The sequence below is a fragment of the Narcine bancroftii genome, chromosome 9, assembly GCF_036971445.1.
Source record: "Narcine bancroftii isolate sNarBan1 chromosome 9, sNarBan1.hap1, whole genome shotgun sequence".
Classification (NCBI taxonomy): Eukaryota; Metazoa; Chordata; class Chondrichthyes; order Torpediniformes; family Narcinidae; genus Narcine; species Narcine bancroftii.
This window is the reverse complement of record NC_091477.1, coordinates 102,578,160-102,599,381: the sequence shown is the minus strand read 5'-3', so window position 1 is coordinate 102,599,381 and position 21,222 is coordinate 102,578,160. Positions and strand designations below refer to the sequence as shown.

The 21,222-nt window shown below is 39.8% G+C and overlaps 1 protein-coding gene across 4 annotated transcripts in view; it reads right to left on the bottom strand.

Annotated features, from left to right (window-relative positions):
• The window catches only part of clcn2c (chloride channel 2c), a 366,518-nt gene that overhangs the window by 166,571 nt on the left and 178,725 nt on the right, over window positions 1-21,222 (bottom strand). For all 4 annotated transcript variants that reach the window (XM_069897081.1, XM_069897082.1, XM_069897083.1 and 1 more), the window contains exons 5-9: window positions 18,229-18,362; window positions 7,194-7,271; window positions 3,943-4,021; window positions 927-1,052; window positions 743-827 (exon numbers count right to left, since the gene is read on the bottom strand). In XM_069897081.1, the coding sequence (XP_069753182.1) occupies window positions 743-827; window positions 927-1,052; window positions 3,943-4,021; window positions 7,194-7,271; window positions 18,229-18,362 (502 nt within the window). The remainder of the gene's footprint in view (window positions 1-742; window positions 828-926; window positions 1,053-3,942; window positions 4,022-7,193; window positions 7,272-18,228; window positions 18,363-21,222) is intronic.

Below are 21,222 nucleotides of genomic sequence, written 5' to 3'. Positions count from 1 at the left end.
TATTGTTTTGGGGCATGGTAGCCCAAGGCAAAGCTATTGATAACTAAAATCAAATATGATCATTGGTCACACCATCATTAGTAGGCTTTGCATTTTTAAAAAAATCAAAAAGTAGTGTGTGGAAGGCTCTATGACTGTGTCCTTGATCTGGAGCAGATACTAAATGTTACTTGCAATGCAATGGTACCACTTAAGCACTGCTACTAGCATCACCTGTATCACCTGCTACTAGCATCACCTGTATCACCTGCTACTAGCATCACCTGTATCACCTGCTACTAGCATCACCTGTATCACCTGCTACTAGCATCACCTGTATCACCTGCTACTAGCATCACCTGTATCACCTGCTACTAGCATCACCTGTATCACCTGCTACTAGCATCACCTGTATCACCTGCTACTAGCATCACCTGTATCACCTGCTACTAGCATCACCTGTATCACCTGCTACTAGCATCACCTGTATCACCTGCTACTAGCATCACCTGTATCACCTGCTACTAGCATCACCTGTATCACCTGCTACCTGCATCGCCTGTATCACCTGCTACCTGCATCGCCTGTATCCTATCAAGCACACAAAGAATACTAATCCATTAATGCAGATCAAACCATTTTAATGTACAAAAGTGACCTGTTCAACATTTATGCATTGATTTATGCTAAATTATGTTTTAAGAACAGCACACTGCTTGAAGATATTTAAACAAATTAAAGCTGCCTCATGACAAACACATACCCAATTACTGCAAAAGCGGGAAGTTCTTGAAGATCAAATGGAAAATCGAGACGGAATCGAGTTTTAAATAAGGCCGTGATGGTCTCTGCAAAAGACGAATGGAAGTACATATCTTATTTATTATCTAAGGACAAATGGGGCATTTCATTTGGAGTTTCACAATCTACTTGTTATTTTGATATACCTTCGTCTTTGTTCCAGACAGCCAAGACGCGAAAAATAAAGGCACTGAAGGTAGCAGCGAAGAAACCACGCCAGTAATTTCTGACAGCAAAAAACGTTGATGTTACTTCAATACTGAAAAGGACACCTATTGGAAGGAGGCCAGAACAAATTGATCAACAATTTTAATGCACTTAATGACATGGGATGAAAGTTAATTCTGCATACTTTTAAGAAATACAACAACAGAACAAACATTCGAAGAAGAAAAAGAAGCACAAAAATAAAATAAAATTGAAGACAAGCATGAAACTTGGCTGTGTCCAAGGACTACTGCAAACATGCAAATAAAGTTGAGCAGCCACAGCAGTAGAGCAGTCAGAAAAGCAGAAGTTAAAGGGTAACACATTGCCAACACTCAAATAAGGTATTGCTAACCTAAAAGCAATAGCTGCAAGATCAGCAAAAGCCACAAGGTCACTATTTGTGGCCGTAAATCAGGATTACAATGTTAAATGAGAATGGATTAAAAATACTGACTCTGTCAAAGGAATTAAGAAATCTGTATAATAAATATATCATTGCTGTTGTTAATCTGTTAAAAAATGGAAAAGGGAAAGGGTCAGAAAGAGAAAAGTAGTGTTAAACACTGCCCAAATCACTCTATTAGTTTTTTCTAAATAATCTTATATGGGGCATTTTTACTTGATAAACTCTAAACTATGAAACCTTTAATGTGTAACCACATGTTCAAATACTCATCTTTGTCTTTTGAGAGGAGCAAAAGTTCCCTCCTTTGAGATATAACTTGGGATCCTGTTTATCTCAGAGGCAAATTTGAACACTGAATTTAACAATGACAGGGAATCCCCCTTCCCCCACTACTATGGGGGAGGCTATACTTTCTGTTTCAATGTGGCTCGGTTTTTTTCTCTTCCGCCTCCACCTGCCACTGTTTCAAGTGACCGTTCAAGTGGCAGTCCCCAAGTGAACCTTCACAACCTTGACCTGCATCCTATTGCAGACATTCCCTCCCTGCAACTTAAAGCCCACATGCCTTCTCATCGCGCCCCCCCCCCCAAACCTGATGAAGTTGTCCATGACTTGTAACACTGTCTCCGTTTCACGCCCCACTGATGCTGCCTGACCTGTTGAGTATTTTCTGGTTTTTGTTTTGGATCTCCAGCATTTACTCCATATTAGAAGTTTGCTGTATTTAAAACTCAGATACAAAGTCACTTAGCACCAGGCTTACGGTTACTAAACAAACAAGTCAACAGCTTGTTTCAATCATAAGGACACAGCCAAATCCTGAGAAACATCATAGATCAAGACCTGGCATTAGTAGAAGTGACATGGTAGCTATTGGACTACAATCACTCCACTGGCTCAGAGGATACAATTCTTGCTAAGTTAACACCAGCTACCCTCTGAATCAACTCAACTTTTTAAAAAATTCACTAACCATCAGAAACATTGAAGAGGATCTATCATTTCTGGCTTTAATAAACTGTGCATAGACCTTAAGAAGGAATTAAAAATGCATTTGCTTTGCTCCTTAACTTCACAAGGTTTGATCAGAATTAGGTAGCATGAAACCAGATTGGATGAACATTTACCTATTCAACAAGGAATGCTTAAAAGAGGGAAGGGAAGAGCAGAATTTTTAAGGAAAGGAATTCTGAGACCACTGAGTGCATGATAATTGATGTTGAACTGATTGAAATTGACATGGAAGACGGCCAAATTGGAGGAACACAGTGATTGCAAAAGGCTATAGGACCAGAGGCGGTTCAATGAATGGAAGTTTTAAGGACTTGAAGGGATTTTTAAAATATGGATGAAAATTTGGGAACTGATGCACTCAGAGTCAATGTAGGTCAACAAGCTAATCATAGATGTCCTCAGTCACCTTGTATCAACTTATCTGTTCTATCAAGATACTGCCAATTACAAGGAGAGCCCTCATGACTTTGATTTTTATGGTTATATATTGCAACCACCTTACAGCCAGACAGACAATAGGAAAGGCACAAAAGTTACACTGTTGGTAATAATATCCCTTTAACCATCTCATGCAGACTTGGAGATGATTTGATGGGCCTGGAAATGGATAACATGATTCTTGAATATGTCTAAGTCCACAACTATTAATATAGCCAGAGAGGAAAATACAGAATAACAGCAGTTTACCTCCTCAGAAATGTTATTTCCCGAAGGCTATTGAATGCAGCTGAACTAACCAACACCACCAAATGTAGTACACAATGAACAATCTCTGCTTTGCCAGTTGTCTTCTCTGTTGAATTTTACTAACTGTTTCTGGTCTCAGCATCAGCCAAGCCCTTTGTAAGACACACACAGCTTCAAATGGAACCAGATGAAAGCTGGCACCAAGAGTCCTTGAAATTAATTTTATTTTCAAAATTTGAAATCAAGTTGGCAAGAGCATCAATATATTAATTAATTCATAGCTGAGATCAATTATTTATTACAATACATTTATAAAATGGCTGATGAATTCTTCATCGACCTCCCATTACACCTTTGGAGGTAGATGGCTCATTTAAAATAAAAACAATTGGTGACGTCCGTAGAACAAATCACTCAGAAATTTTTATTACAAATTGTACAAATTAGAAGGGAACTGTGGTGAATATTGGAAAATAAACTGGTTCTTCACTTCTGAAAATTTTATTTCCTCAAATATCTTTTCATCATCTTTTTCAACCTTTTTCCTTATACATTTTTTTTTAAACACCTTATTCAATTAAGAATTATTCCCTAGGTCAACTTGTAGAAAAACTGTATTAAATGGTAAATAGATTTGCTTGATATAAAAACGTATTTTTGAGCTTTGTGTTTGTATCTTAACACAAGAATCTCATTAACCTGTACCACAAATAACCATGCCTGAAGACTTAAAGAATATTCACTTCAATTAAATTATTATTTTCAAATATGTGAAGCTAGCTTACAAATGGAGACCACGTATTTAGGATCATTTCCTCTCCAATGGATAAACAATGCATTCTTACCTCCTATAGGGGCAGCAAAGCAGCAGCCAACTCCAACAGCACATGCAGCTGCCAGCATCTCAATGTTGCGGGATTCATTCTGACAAAAATTAAATAAAATAACTTTTAAAACAGACCAATTCTGCCTCCTGATGAAAGGATGGGCTTCCCAATAAGTCAAAAAAAGTTGTCCATCAAATTAACCTTTATTTACATGTTAGAATGAAGTGCAAAAGATAACCTTTATTTTAGTTATACAGAATAATCTTGAATTTTTTTTAAAAATCAATGAAATAATGTTGTATTGTTAATAGAAGCATTTGGAGAGATGAGAATATATGTACTTATTTCAGGTTAATCCAAAGTGGTTTAATCCAATCTGTGGTTCCAACTTATTATGAAATGCTCATCTCCTTCCATCCTGGTCAACCCCCTTTTATATATTAACAAAAATAACAAAAAGGGGTTGGTTGCATTGTTTTAATATTTGTGGTTGTTGAAATGGTTCTTGTTGTAGGTAGAAGTTTTCCTGAACCATCTGCCATGTTAGGAAGGCAGTGGCATGTGCAATTTTCGTGCATGCCAGAATTATTACAAACAGGCTGATTGTGATAGATCGGCACACTAGTTGATTTGACGCCAGTGCTGCAAATTCATTCTCCACACTCCATTGCATTAAAATTGGTTGGTGACTAAAAGGCACGTTAGTCAGACACAGTGTGGTAAGCCAACAAATTATTTTTGCATGAACCACCTGCTTCAAAAATTCAGTAATACATAATCCCGATCCCCCTCTGATTTTTCCACCTTTCTCTCTCAGTCTTAATTGAGACATGCACCTGCTTTTTGCTTACACCTGGAGGAAGGGCTCAGGCCAAAACATCAGTAATAATATTTTCAATGCTATGGATGCTGCAAAACTGAGTGTATTCCTCCAGCAGTTACTGTGTGTTTTCACTACAGTCACCGTTTCACTCGACTGAACTAGTCTTACAGGGGGAAAAACTACCCACTGCACATATTCACCTCAATGAAAATCATAAAAGTAGCATCTTAACAAAAATTGCTTGTCATTAGTTGCCACTTCATCATTTGTGATGTGGTTAGTCAAAACCTGAAATGTTAACATGGACATGACATTAAAAAATATATTTCTACTCCTCCAAGTTAGTCAGATATGTACGAGCTCAGAGTTACCAAAGGCCCCTGTGAAGAAAGCAGTAATTGGAAATATCCAGCCTGGTTTTTAGTACCATCGCCACGATAATTAAAATTTTAAATGAACAAAGTGATAACCAAATCAAAGACAGTCAAGCACAAGATGACCATGGAGTTCAGCAATATCAGAAGAGACTGATTAAATGACTTGAGCAATGCACAAATGTGCTGGACAAATCAGTAGGTTATGCAGCATCTATAGGAAATAAAGGGTAACCAATATTTCGGGCCGGAGTCGAAAAGGTATGAGCAAAATCAGCAATGGATCTATCATTTGTTATCTCTATTAACAATTTGGATAATAATGTAATTGAGATCATTCGCAAATTTTCAGATGACGCCAAAATTTACACAGGATCCAGATCAATTGGGAAGGTGGGCCAAGGAGTGGCAAATGGAATTTAACTCTGACAAGTGTGAGGTGTTCACGTCAAACTAGGGTAGGATTTACACAGTGAATAGCAGGACCCAGGAAAATGCTGTGAAATAGACAGACTGAAGGATACAGGTGTAAAATTCCACAAAAGTGGCAACTCAAGTGGCTAGGATGGTGCAGGAGGCATTTGGTATGTTCCATTAATAACATACTGAGTACAAACATTGGGAACTCCATGATACAGCAGTTCTTGTAGGCCAGCTATAGGGAGTATACCAATGTTGGAAAGGGCACAGAGGAAATTCACTAAGATTTTTTCTGGAACTGGAGGACTTTGGTGAGAGGGAGAGGTGGAGTCTTTGGCGCATACGAGACTGAGGAGGGATCTAGTAGAAGTTTTTACAATCATGAGGTGCATGGATAAAAGTGAATGTTCATAGTCTTTTTCTCGGGGTAAATCATTCTCTAATTATAGGGTATGCGTTTAAGGTAAGAGAAAAGAGATTTAAGAGAGAACTGAGGAGCAACTTTTTCACTTAGAGGGTAGTTCATACCTGGAATGAGCTGCCAAGAAAGCTATAGAAGTATGTACAATTACAATGTTTAGAAGGCATTTGTACAGATATATGGATAAGAAGGGGCTGAGAAGAATATGGACTAACTGCAGGCAAATAGGGTTATAATTAATCAAAAAGCTTTTGGAATGTTGACTTTATTACGAAAGAGGTAGAACTTAAGCTGCAATTCAACAATGTCCTGGGTAGAATAAACTGGTGAAAAGAAAGAGTTTGACTTTGTGTCACAAAGTTTGGCAGAGAAACAATTTAGTATTTTTCTTCAGAAATAACAAACAGCCTCTTGATACCTGATCTTCAATAACATGAGTTCCACATAATGTGGGTAATCAACTTTTCTGGAATCTCACCCAGGGAGTGCAAATGAAAATTTGATCTGGTCTCTCCTTATAATTATCAGTATAACATTGATATACCCTCTTTTCAACCTTATTTCAAATTGAATAAAGTTTTCTGTGTTGAATAATGTATAGCACTCCCTGGACAATCTGTTTATTTAACTTGCACTGATACACATCTTTAAAGTTATGACCCATTCTAGCCTATATTTCACATTTGATAACATTGCAAATTCTCAGGTTTCAGGGAAAAAAAGTAACTTGTGTTTGAAACCAAGAGTGTTATTTTGAAGTTTGGATTTTGCATTCTTGCTTCAGAAATTAATTTCACGATAAGAACACTGATAATTTATGATAACTTGTACATTGCTAATCCCAATAACTTTGACTCCAAAGAGGAGGAGATGACAAATTAAAGAAACACAAGAACAGCAGAGGCTGGAATCCTGAGTGAACAGAGAGAAGCTGGAGGGACTCAGAGGGTCAGACAGCGTCCATGGAGAGTAATGTTCAGTCAATGTTGCAGGTTGAGATCAAGATGGGAAGAGGAGATTGCAAGCAATTAACAGAGGGAGGGTGGGGCCAAGAGGTGATAGGATACTGGAGAGAAGAAGGTGGGAGCAGTGGAGAAGCAGATAGGAGGGGAGGGGGGGGAAAGACCACTAGTAGGGTGGGGGATAAAAGTAAAAGGGTACAACAGATGTAAACAAAAGAGATGACTGTGTTGCTTCAATCATTATGTCTAACTCTGTAAAAAGATCTTACCTCATAAATTCCACCAAAGAGTGACATGAATTTACTCAGCAATGCAGCACACATACTTGCAATATGAACAAAAGGTCCCTGCAGATCAGAGGAGATAAAACAAAAAGGTGAGATTTGAATATGGCCACAACCATGTATCTGGCCGATAAAGCTGAGGTCAACTAAGGGAAAGAAGAAGTTGTGTAATTTGGCTGACATGAGCAGAAAAACATATACAAAGAAGATTTTACTGCAATTTGAAAACATTCAGGTCTATACATTTCAAATCAACATTTAGGCAAAAAAAATCAACTTTGAAGTTACTGAAAGAATTTTGAATGCAAAAAAGGTTTATGATACATATCAACATCATATCACTGATATTTAAAATAAGGTTTATACACAAATAAAAATATTCCATGGTAAGTAAAACACACACACAATGCTGGAGAAACTCAGCTGGTCAAACAGTGTCCTTTATATAGCCAAGGTAAAAATACATAACCGACATTTTAGGCTTGAGCCCTTCACCAAGGTGTGGGAAAATATTGGTAGGTGCAACTTTTTCCATACCTTAATGAAGGACTCAAGCCCGAAACATCTGTTATGTATTTTTAACTTTGCAATATAAAGGACACTGTTTGACCGGCTGAGTTTCTCCAGCGTTGTGTGTTTTCACTTCATACACGATTCTTACAGATTTTTGTGTTTTACTTTAAGTGCTTGAATGTAGTGTTTTTTCTTCATGTACATCATTCACTTAAATTATTTCCCCACTCCTTCACACAATAAGTGATTTACCATTCTAATACCTTTTATTTTAAACAAAAAAATTATAAAGATGCAGGTACTAAAAATCTGAAATAAAAACTGAAAATGCTGGACACATTCAGATCAGCCAACAGCTGTGAAATGAAAACGAGGAACTGTTTCAGCCAAAGATCCTTTGTCAGAACCTGGAAGGAGGGAAGACAAGTTTGCTTTAATTTTCAGTCAGTGGGGCAAGGGTTGTGTGTAGGGGAAAAAAAGACATGATGGAATTTGTGAAAAGTGCGAAATTTAAGTCACTGCAATAGAAAAGCCTAGACCACAGAATGAACACTGCACACGGATAACTATTGCAGATTTGGAAAGGGTCACAAGAAGGGGACAGAGCACACCAATGAGGTAAGAAGGGAATTGTCCCAGTAGAATGGAGAAAGATTGGAAGAAGAGATATTGTACCTGGTGGTGGAATTTTGTTGAAGGTGACAGAACATTGTGAATGATGCTGCAAAGAATACAGAGAATTTGTGTCATAGCAGAACTAAGGTTTATGGGGGAAAGGCAAGTTGTTGGAGCTGAGTCCATGGTCAGATCCACCATAATCATCTTGAATGGCAATGCAGGCTCAATGGGTCAGATGGCAGACTCCTGCTGGCATTAATATTAACGTCTCTGGTTTTCGGTAAACCCCCCCCCAGCTCTGTCCCTCTCTCTCCCCCTTCTCCCTCTGTCTCCTTTCACAGAGCCAAAATTAATTCTCACCCCTCCTCTAATCATATCCAATTAAAACCTTTTGCTAGTGTGGACTCCTCTCCCAGCCAGTCTTCAGTCTTTATTCTTAAGCCTTCATGTTCTTTCTTAGTCCTTGAAGAAGGGCTCGGGGCCAAAATGTCAGTAACATAGCTTTACTTCCTCTGGATGCTGCGAACCAGACTACGTTCCTCCAGCATTTCTATGTATTTTTACTGCAATCGCAACATCTGCAGACTTTTGTGTTTCACTCCTGTTCTTATTTCCTTTGTTCTCACGATGGAATGAAAAGTGAGGACAATGACTACTCTATCCTTGCTTGGTATCAAGAAGAGTTAATTATCAGATTAAAATTTGCACATGGAATTAAGGAGATAATAATCCAACACAGATCAAGGATTGATTAATGGACTGAAAGTAAAGCCAATGGGGATCTTTGTAAGGCCTCAGCTGATTGCTATCTGTACAAAGGAGTCAGATGAAAAAAACCAAATGCGATACGTTCACATTTATACAAAGCTAGTTGGCACCGTGGGGTGAGAGACGGTTGCAGAGGAGCATTTGGTGATACAGCCAGATTGGCAGAGTGGCAAAGAAAGCTTTATGGTCTCCTGGGATGGCATGTGTACTGCAGGCAGAATAACTGATGTGAATTCTCACAGCAGACAGTAGGAGCAGCTTCTTACAGTTCAGTATTCCAGGCCCAGGGTGCTGGAGTACCCTCCTACCCCTCTACCATCAGACTCCTCAACAACAAACCCAATCAGGAACTTTTACTTGTGCACTTTATTGATCTTCTTTGCTCTCCCTGTATGGCAATGTTTGTTTACATTTGTTATCTGTTTACAGTTCTTTTGATTGTTTACATGGTCACGCTGTGTTCAGTTAATTTTTTGCACTACCAATATGTGGTAATTCTGCCGTGCCCACAGGAAAAAGGAACCTCAGGTTTGTATGCGACACCTAGTATGTACTCCGACAATAAATCTGAAACCTGAATTTGGAGGATGCCACATCCAAGCACCACACATTGTTATTGAGAAGGCAGTCACTGTCATCTCTTGCTTTTACAGCACAAGAAATAGGAGCAGAAGGAGCCCATTTGGCCTGGCCAGCCTGCCCTGCCATTGAAAAGATCATAGCTGATATGGCCATGGACTCCACTGCATCCATTTGCCTTTTTCCTATTAACTCAATTTCCCAGTGGTGTAAACATCTATCGCACTCTGTTTTAAGTATACTTAATGAGGCAGCCTCTACTGTTTCCTTGGGCAGAGAATTCCTCAGATTCATTCTTCTGGGAGAAACAGTTCCTCCTCACTTCCATCCTAAATCTCCTCCCCTGAATCTTGAGGCTACGTTCCCTAGTTCAAGTCTCGCTATCAGTGGAAACAACTTTCCTGCCTCCATCTTATCTATCCCTTTCATAATTTTACATATTTCTATAGGACCTGGTTTTATTCTTCTGAATTCCAACAGGTAGAGAGTCAATCTGTCCTCATAGGCTAGCTCCTTCATCTCTGGAATCAACCTGGTAAACCTCCTCTGCACTGCCTCTACAGTCAATGCATCTTTTCTCAAGGAAGGAAATCTGAACTGCATGCACTACTCCAGGTCCTGAGGACACCATGCAGTGAATCAAATGGATTGACAAGCCCTGCAGTTGTATTGCAGTCATGAGTAGAGGGTGTCAACTATGTTTGTGAAGCAGAGCACATAGTATGTCTTGCTTTAAATTCATCTGTCTTTTTCACCAGTAATGCTAATCTCAAGACTTTTTTAAAAAGCCATTCATTCAGAACAGAGATAAGGAGAAATTTTGTCGACCAGAGGCTGCTAAATCTTTGGAATTCTCTACCTAAGAAATCAGTAACTGAGAATAATCAAGGCAAAGATTGGTTACTATTTAGATGTTAAAGAAATAAAATAATATGTGGTTAGAGCATAAAAATGGCACCAAGATCAGTTGTGACCTTATTGAATGACAGAATAGGCACAAAGAACTTTCTACTTCTTATGTTAATTACTGAATATCTGTCTTCTTCTCCTGATCTCGCTGCCAGCCGACAGTAAATAGTTCACAAGCACAGGAGGAACAGCTGGCAGGACTCATCCTTTGAGTTATGAACGAGGGCTATGCAGCATCTACTGAGAGGAATGGACAGTAGAACCAGAGCAAGGAATTAGTTGAAGTTGGAAAATTAAATGTCGTGCCCTTTAATTTTAAGCTTTCCAAGAGGAATATGATATGCTGTTCCTCAAATTTATGCTTTACCTCACCATAGGAAAAGATAAGGCCAAGGACCAACACGTCTGTGTAGGAACAGTGAAGATAGTTAAAATGGCTGGTAGCCGGGAGTTGCAGCTTGCACTAAGACAGAGCTCATCTGCTCTCGACAAGGTTTTCACTCAATTTGCTATTGAAAACAAGAGGACATAAAGTTACGATGAGATGGGAAACTTTTGAAGTGGTATTTAACATGAAACTACGCAAAAACCAGTTGATATCCAGAACTCACTGCCTGAGGAGGGGTTGGAAGTGGATACAATTACTACATTTAAGAGACATTTAGACAGGCATCTGAATGACCGGCTCCGCAGGATTTAACCGCCCGGTCCTTATGATAGTGGCTCCATATGGACTTTAAACAGCCTGTTAAATGAACTGATGGTATTTTTAATTAAAAATCCTGGAATCTCAGATTCTGTGCTCAAGACAGTGGCACCTATGCTCAGCAGCAGCCATGATGGTTTACAAGGACTCTCACAGGCTGCTGGCGGTCGAAGGACTCATTGAACTGGGATTCATGAGGGTGCTGAGGGCAAGAAGGGGTCCGAAGGGGCCTTGGGCACTAAAGGTTTCCAGATCACATCAGAGCTTTTGAGCTGGACTCTGCGTTGGTGATGGATTGTAAGGGCTGCAGGACCACTGGAAGCAAATCCATGGACATTCAATGGCTCTGAAGGGACTCTCTTTTGCTAGTCTTTCTGTAAGGGGAACTAGGCAATATTATCAGCGACTCTGTCTCTTTGAAGGAAATTTCATGTAATATTACATTTTTTTGTATTATTACATGACAATAAATTAATCTTGAATGGACAAGGCATGGTAGGATGCAGACCAAATGCAGGCAAATAGGATTTGTGTGAATGGGCAAAAAAAGCTCAGCATTGTCTTATGTGCTAAAGAGCGAATTTTGTGCACTACATCCCTGAATTATTTTTATTTCCAACTTCAACCAACAGCACCATATCACAGATCCAGCTCTTTATTTCATACCCTCTTCCTTCCATTTACCCTCTTCTGCTTACATTTCATCCAGAGTGACCAACTGTCTTTGACACATCAATGTCCGTCTCCCAGAATGCAGCACCCACAATTGCACCCTTCACTTTTCTCTCTCTCTCTTCTGGCTTCCTCCTCTAATACAACAAAAATGTTTATTTCCTAACTTTTCCAAGTTTTGATGGAAGGTTGTTGACTGTTAACATTCTCTGTCCTCTGAATGATATACAAACTTGGTGACCCAGGCTTTAAGAGGGAGCTAATAATTACAAGTTAATCGCGGTTAGAACTGTGACATTCATAGAGAGAAAATTAGAACCTGGCCCTGTGGGAAACTCCCAGCTTGCCTGGGAAATGAACATCCTCACTGTTGCATGTCATTAATTACATCAAAGCTGAATATTTATTTTGGTTATGAAATGTGGCATTTGTGTCCAAATGCAGTCATTTATGGAAATCTATTGAAGGAAGAAACCTCATGTCTTGTGCTGTAAAAGCAAGAGATGACAGTGACTGCCTTCTCAATAACACTGGTGGAAATGTTCTAGGAGCCGTAGGTGATGCCGGTAGAGGACCTATGATTCGGAGCCGAACAGGAGTGTGGGTGTGACAACGGCTCCGTATATGCTAATGTTTGTGAGGTTTTTCAGATGGTTGTTTTTCCAGACTCTTTTGTGTAGTCTTCCAAAGGCACTATTTGCCTTGGCGAGTCTGTTGTCTATTTCGTTGTCGATCCTTGCATCCGATGAAATGGTGCAGCCGAGATAGGTAAACTGGTTGACCGTTTTGAGTTTTGTGTGCTCGATGGAGATGTGGGGGGGCTGGTAGTCATGGTGGGGAGCTGGCTGATGGAGGACCTCAGTTTTCTTCAGGCTGACTTTCAGGCCAAACATTTTGGCAGTTTTCGCAAAACAGGACGTCAAGCGCCGAAGAGCTGGCTCTGAATGGGCAACTAAAGTGGCATCGTCTGCAAAGAGTAGTTTACGGACAAGTTGCTCTTGTGTCTTGATGTGAGCTTGCAGGCGTCTCAGATTGAAGAGACTGCCATTCGTGCGGTACCGGATGTAAACAGCATCTTCATTGTTGAGGTCTTTCATGGCTTGTTTCAGCATCATGCGTGTGTATAGACTGAGGTCCTCCATCAGCCAGCTCCCCACCATGACTACCAGCCCCCCCACATCTCCATCGGGCGCACAAAACTCAAAACGGTCAACCAGTTTACCTATCTCGGCTGCACCATTTCATCAGATGCAAGGATCGACAATGAGATAGACAACAGACTCGCCAAGGCAAATAGCGCCTTTGGAAGACTACACAAAAGAGTCTGGAAAAACAACCAACTGAAAAACCTCACAAAGATAAGCGTATACAGAGCCGTTGTCATACCCACACTCCTGTTGGGCTCCGAATCATGGGTCCTCTACCGGCACCACCTACGGCTCCTAGAACGCTTCCACCAGCGTTGTCTCCGCTCCATCCTCAACATCCATTGGAGCGCTCACACCCCTAACGTCGAGGTACTCGAGATGGCAGAGGTCGACAGCATCGAGTCCACGCTGCTGAAGATCCAGCTGCGCTGGATGGGTCACGTCTCCAGAATGGAGGACCATCGCCTTCCCAAGATCGTATTATATGGCGGGCTCTCCACTGGCCACCGTGACAGAGGTGCACCAAAGAAAAGGTACAAGGACTGCCTAAAGAAATCTCTTGGTGCCTGCCACATTGACCACCGCCAGTGGGCTGATAACGCATCAAACCGTGCATCTTGGCGCCTCACAGTTTGGCGGGCAGCAGCCTCCTTTGAAGAAGACCGCAGAGCCCACCTCACTGACAAAAGGCAAAGGAGGAAAAACCCAACACCCAACCCCAACCAACCAATTTTCCCTTGCAACCGCTGCAATCGTGTCTGCCTGTCCCGCATCGGACTGGTCAGCCACAAACGAGCCTGCAGCTGACGTGGACTTTTTTACCCCCTCCATAAATCTTCGTCCGCGAAGCCAAGCCAAAGAAGAAAGAAAGAAGATATATCTATACACACACATATATACATATATATATATCTATACACACATATACACACACACACACATACATACATACATACATACATATATATTTAGTCTCTTCAATCTGAGGTGCCTGCAAGCTCACAACAAGACACAAGAGAAACTTGTCCGTGAACTACTCTTTGCAGACGATGCCGCTTTAGTTGCCCATTCAGAGCCAGCACTTCAGCGCTTGACGTCCTGTTTTGCGGAAACTGCCAAAATGTTTGGCCTGGAAGTCAGCCTGAAGAAAACTGAGGTCCTCCATCAGCCAGCTCCCCACCATGACTACCAGCCCCCCCACATCTCCATCGGACACACAAAACTCAAAACGGTCAACCAGTTTACCTATCTCGACTGCACCATTTCATCGGATGCAAGGATCGACAACGAGATAGACAACAGACTCGCCAAGGCAAATAGCGCCTTTGGAAGACTACACAAAAGAGTCTGGAAAAACAACCAACTGAAAAACCGCACAAAAATAAGCGTATACAGAGCCGTTGTCATACCCACACTCCTGTTCGGCTCCGAATCATGGGTCCTCTACCGGCATCACCTACGGCTCCTAGAACGCTTCCACCAGCGTTGTCTCCGCTCCATCCTCAAAATTCATTGGAGCAACTTCAAAGTACTCGAGATGGCAGAGGCCGACAGCATCGATTCCACGCTGCTGAAGATCCAGCTGCGCTGGGTGGGTCACGTCTCCAGAATGGAGGACCATCGCCTTCCCAAGATCGTGTTATATGGCGAGCTCTCCACTGGCCACCATGACAGAGGTGCACCAAAGAAGAGGTACAAGGACTGCCTAAAGAAATCTCTTGGTGCCTGGCACATTGACCACCGCCAGTGGGGTGATCTCGCCTCAAACCGTGCATCTTGGCGCCTCACAGTTCGGCGGGCAGCAACCTCCTTTGAAGAAGACCGCAAAGCCCACCTCACTGACAAAAGACAAAGGAGGAAAAACCCAACACCCAACCCCAACCAACCAATTTTCCCCTGCAACCGCTGCAACCGTGTCTGCCTGTCCCGCATCGGACTTGTCAGCCACAATCGAGCCTGCAGCTGACGTGGACTTTTTACCCCCTCCATAAATCTTCATCCGCAAAGCCAAGCCAAAGATATACATATAATACATACATATATAATATATACATATATTATACAGACATATATATATATATATATATATGCTGGCATTCTTTTCTATGAATCATCATAGCTCTGTAGAATTTCTTCAAATCTATTCCTTGAAACAGATTTGTCTTTACATTTGGTATTTGGCTAATTGCTTTTGTGAAGTAACTGGGAGGTTTTTTTTTAATGCTAAAGGTGCTCAAAATTTAATCAGTGTTGAATTACATCATGTATGAAAGAAAAATTCCAACTGCTCCACTTTCCAATCTAAAGGTATGTTGAAGCATTCAGATAGATGTGCACCTTTGATATTTCAAGGTAAATGCCAAGTTTATTTGCTTAGGTGAATAATTTTGACTTGAGCATTTAAAGAAAATATTGCAATAATTACCAGAGGAATGGTTCTGCCTCATTTATATTTGTTTAATGAACAATGGCAAGCAGAACAATTGGAAAGAAATCCTGCAGCTAATAATAGCTCCAAACATTATCATTAACAACCACAACAAAGCTGTGCAGTGTTCCCACTAAAATGATTTTATAATTCATCAACCAAATACAGATTCAGTTTTGCTTTCAACTGCAGAGAAAAGCACAAAAAAATCCTTTTGATTTTTGTAGTAACAATTTTAACACTGGCCTTTCAAACACAAGGTTTGAGATGAAGTTATAACATTATGTATGTCAACACTGCCATCTTAGCACAATCCAGATTTTGTAACCTACAGATTCTTCTGATGAGTCAACATTCAAGCTTGATGTGTGCTAACATATAGACTAATGAATTCACCCCCTCCCCCAAGTTTACAGTATTATGAGCTCCCATTTCATTTAGTGTGGGTATCACTTTAAGAGTTAGTACAGGTTCCAACTGTTTGTTACTTTGGAGAGACTGATTGGTATCAGCTAGTACATGCTCTACCTATTCGCTACTTTGTCGAGGATAAAGGGCATTGGATGCTTTTTCCAGAGACACAGGTGGAGAGACAGTCATGTGAGTGGAACACTGAAGGAATAACAGCTTTATGAACATCAAACACGAAGAAGGAATGAACAATGATGAGGACAATTCAGCTGATTCTCCCCGTCAGGGGAATTATTGAACCCCACCGTGACCAAAGGAAAAGAAGTATTTCTGCGTCGGATCGTGATCAAAGTAATGGCAATTTTGATTGACCCATACCTGAATTTTGAAAGCATCCTTGAAGTCACGCATTTATATTCCCCTACATGAGGGAAAGGGGAGTTGTGACAACTGTTCGTACGAAAGTATATTTCTCTGGAAGAAACTCAACAAGGATTTGTGAGTTTCAGCAATCCGTTCACTCACTTTCTCCCATCTCCTTCATAATTACTTCTGTGCATCAGTTTAAAGGTCTGCATTTCAACAATGGACTTCTGAGACTGAAATTTGGAATGATTTTCCAGAATTATGCCTCAAGCTGTAATGGTTTGGTTATTACACAAACACACACACACTTACTTGGGTTTGATTTGACTAATGTGTTATATTATTAGTAGTTATTACCAAATATAGTGTTTTAAAAGAAAAGAAATAACACTGCCTTGGTGAATTTCCATTGCTGCTGGTCTGCGACGTTACAACAGATAAAGCCTCCAACAGGGACAAGTCTGACTAATCAGGTGCTATGAGCAAAGCACGGCTAGGTGACTCCGCTGGCTGAATATTTGCTCCCATTTTCAACAAAGGTTTATGTGTTACTTCAGAGAACATTTAGATCTACAATTTTAAACATATATTTTTACCTATTATTTTATTCTTATTTATTTTAATTTTTATAATTTATTTTCCACAATGTATTTTTCATTGACGTGGGGCTGCCATTCACTTGAATTTTGGATACCAGAGGCTTTACTGCTTATTCAAAACTTCACTGACCTTCTCCAATTGACTTCAAGAATCCAATATTGGATTTCTGTGGATAAATGGAGTCCCAATTTGCTAAGACTGATGATGGGTGGCAAGTCTAGCAAATCCATAAGTTTGTGAAGATCTCAGCCACAGTTTAGATTTATAGTGATTGCCTATTTAATGCCTGCACACAAGCTAAACATTATGGATGCCTTTATAACATATCAAAATACTGTACAGAGATAACATGCAATGTTTCTGGCCGAGGGACTTGACATTCCAAGCATCAAAGAGGGGTACGATCAAGTCATGGAGGGTTGTGTTTTTTTTTTAAAAGATTTTGTTTCTGGGGAGACTGAGGTTGGAAGTTCCCCAGCTGGACAATTAGGTTACTGATATTTAATCTGCAATTCCATTTCTTGGCTCTGGCTTGTGGAATAGCAAATTCTTACTAGCTGTCAGTATTGACATCATAATTTCAAGTTCTGCCATGCTCAGCAAATGAACTCAAAGGGCAGAAACAAATAAATGGATTAAAATAAAATGAAACAAACTGCTAAAATGTCGTGTACTTTTTTTTATAAAGAGTTCCAGCAATATGTTGTTTACTCATTTCTGAAACGTAAAATAGCATGGCAATCTCTGCATAGCCTTGATCCTGAGAAATAAAACCAGTAATAAGTGGAACACAAACCTCATATTGTAAATACATTTAATTTAAACAATGTATTTGGATGTAAAATTCAAACTATTTGTCCAGTAATTGATCAACTGGTGATTTCCATCACTCGTCAGTATGAAATATTATTCAAATTGCCACTCTCTTGAACACTAGAAATGTCCTAAGCCATAAACTCAATTAGGCCTGAATCAGTTATAAGAGTGAAGAGTGCTGGTAGTTTTCATCAGTGAAGCACCAAAATCTCTATTAGTAGAATAAATATAACTTTATGACTGCCAATTTCTCAGAGATCTCATACGGCTATTCTTGACATGCTTCCATTGATGACATAAACTCACAGCATTAAATTCCTGATCCTTGATCTTTCATCATCGTTCTCCAAGGTATAACAAGTAAACTGGATCTCCAGCCACTATTCCATACGATCAGAAATTAATTTACCTTAAGTGTTTGAATGATATTTTTGGTCAAATAGACCAATGTTCTTGAACATGTCTGATCATTTTCCAGTCTCTTACCTCTTTACCCAATGGCATGCCACTCCCTAATGCACAAGTTAAGCCAATCACTTTTGCGACAAAAGTTTTTAGAGTGAGGTATTCTTTTAGCACCACTCCACGTAGGATTGTCTTCATCTCTGGTATCCCAGAACCTGTGAGAAAAGAAAATGCATTTGCGTTCAAGTTGTGCCTTAGAGAAAATTCCCAAATTAATCTTTATTTAATGACATGCTAAAAGAATGAGGTTTTTAACATTAATTTAACATAAGATTGTGATTGGTAAAGTAGTCATTCAATTATATCAAAACTAACATTATTGCTTCTGGCATTAATGCTTCCCTTTAATGTAGAAGAATGCATTTTGTATTAATCATATTTCCACTGCATGCAGAAGGATCAAAGACATGCAAATCCTATATGCTTAAATGTGCTGACAGTTCTCCATGGTAGCAGAAAATCATTCAGCACATCATTATTTGCATGGTAAAAACATGATTTTAGTTATTTTCTTGGTCTACCTCTAGATCTCATTTTTTAATTCAGTGGAAACAATTGCAACAATATTCCTCACTTTACAATTTTTGGAATCAGGACCCGATTCAGTTTTCATCCAAGTTTCTTTAAGGAGTCAGTATTGAGTCTGTTGGCAGAACTCTATGTCACAAACTCAAAACAGCTCATCATCAACTGGGTGTTAATTGCTACATGGCTGAAAGAGAAATTGGGTTAGGCACAATTTGGGAGTAGAGTCCTAAAGTCTGCTTTGCCAAACCATGCAAGGTCATGGCTGACCTAATTTTAACCTCAACTCCAATATCTCACCGAGCCATCGTAACCTACTATTGAGCCTTGCTCATCTACTATTTAGAAATGTTACCATTAAAATGTTCAGACAGGGCGGTATGGTTAGCGCAACTCTGTTACAGCCCTTGTGACCCAGGTTCGAATCCGGTGTTGTCAGTAAGGAGTTTGTACATTCTTCCCCACCTCTTCATGGGTTTCCTCTGGTTGCTCCAATTTCCCCCTACCCTTCAAAACGTACGGGGTGTAATTGAGCGGCATGTGCTCATGGGCTGGGAGAACTTATTACTGTGCAGTATGTCTAATTTTTTTTTTATTTACTTCACTATCTTTGTGGATTGGTATTCCAAAAATTCTAATGGAAATACCCCACAAAATGTTTTACCTCACCTGTCTTACATGGACAACCCCATTTTTATAAACTGTAACCTTAAAGATTCTCAGAGAAAATATATTCTTTCTATATTCACTCTCTTAGGACCACTCAGGATCTTTTGCTTCAATCAAGTTCCCACTCTCTTCCAAATGTTTAGCCCATCCAATCTTTCCTCATAATTCAAGCTGTCAAGTAAACCTTTCCTGAACTACCTACATATTAACATACTTCTTTTAGCAAGGAGACTAACAGTGACATGGTATTCCAGATATGATTTAACACTTGAAATTGCAGTAGTCTTGCAGCATCCTTCTACCTGGATTGTTGTTCATTTCCCATGTTGTCAATCTATATATAAAAATCCAGAATTACTAACACTTTAATTGTTATCCAGTTCAGAACATTTGCAACTAGTTAATTATAGATTCACTAGTTGTCGCACCTTAGTTGCCTTTTAACGGCAAGGAATGGAAAACACGGACAATTTCATTTACACCAGTGTTGCAATTATGATAAAAGTACAACAAGCTATTGCTCAGCAAAAGGTTTCTTGACAGCACCATGGCTTACTAAATTGATTTAGTCCACGAATTGATTAATGATCCAACTTTTACTCATGGCTTTGAATTACACATAAGAAGAGAGAATGCATGTGGCTGATGTAATCGGTTTTGTACTCAGAAGTAAGAGACTGCAATTGCTGGAATCTGGAGCAATAAAAGAAAAGTAGCTCAAGAAACCACAGGTTAAACAGAATCTGCGAAGGTAAAGAGATAGTCAATGTTTCAGGTGTTGGCCCTGCATCAGGAATGATAGCGCAGAGGAGTGAGAGCCAGTAAATAGAAGTGAAGGGAGGGGTGAGACAGGGACTAGCAGCTGATAGGTGGAATCAGGTGAAAAAGGAGATGATGGGCAGATAGATAGGTGTTACCATTGGGGAGGCGTGGAATGAAAGAATGGCACGGTTAGCATAATGGGGCGACACGGTTGGTATAGTTGATAGCACAATATTGTTATTGCACCAGCGCCTGGGGGTTTGAATCCAGCCCTGTCTGTAAGGAGTTTGTACGCTCTCCCTGTGTCTGCGTGGGTTTCCTCTGGGTGCTCCGGCTTCATTCTGCCCTTCAAAAGGTACTGGGATGTAGGTCAATTGGTGTAATTTGGTGGCAAGGGCTCAAGGGCTGTAAGGGCCTGTTACTGTACTGTAAGCCTACATTTAAAATTTTAAAAAGAGCAGATGGGGCCAGGTGCATGTTGCCCATAAAAGCCAACACCCAGCACTTCATTCTGCCTTCATTTGTGTATAATTTTGATGTGTGAGAGTATAAATTTTGTTTCACAAAACATTTACATTTATTTATCAAATCAGTAAGATGAATACTTAATTATATTCAAATAGAATGTCAACAAGCTGAAGTGCTTGGACTTTTTTTTCTGAGAAATGTATTTCAATGGAAGGGCAGTTAATGGTTTACAGTGATTTATAAAGTCTGTTCCACATCAGGTAAGGTTCTTGTGAATTAATGTGCAAAATAAAATGAGATTAAGTGCAACTTATTGGAGTCGAAGGTTCAAAAATTGTTTGTTCATTACTTCCATCATCAGGAGCGATATTTACCACAGAGTAGAACCAAAAGCCAATCAAGATACAAAGATAACTTGTCACTATTTTGCATAACAAGAGAACCAATGGTGAACAGGAAAGAGATATAAATTCATTCAATTTGTTTTGAATAGACAGAACACCACATCATTTTAAAATTATTTGGGCATTTGTGTTATATGACATTATTTTTAAATTATATAGAGATGAGACTATTCCCAGCCAGTGGAGT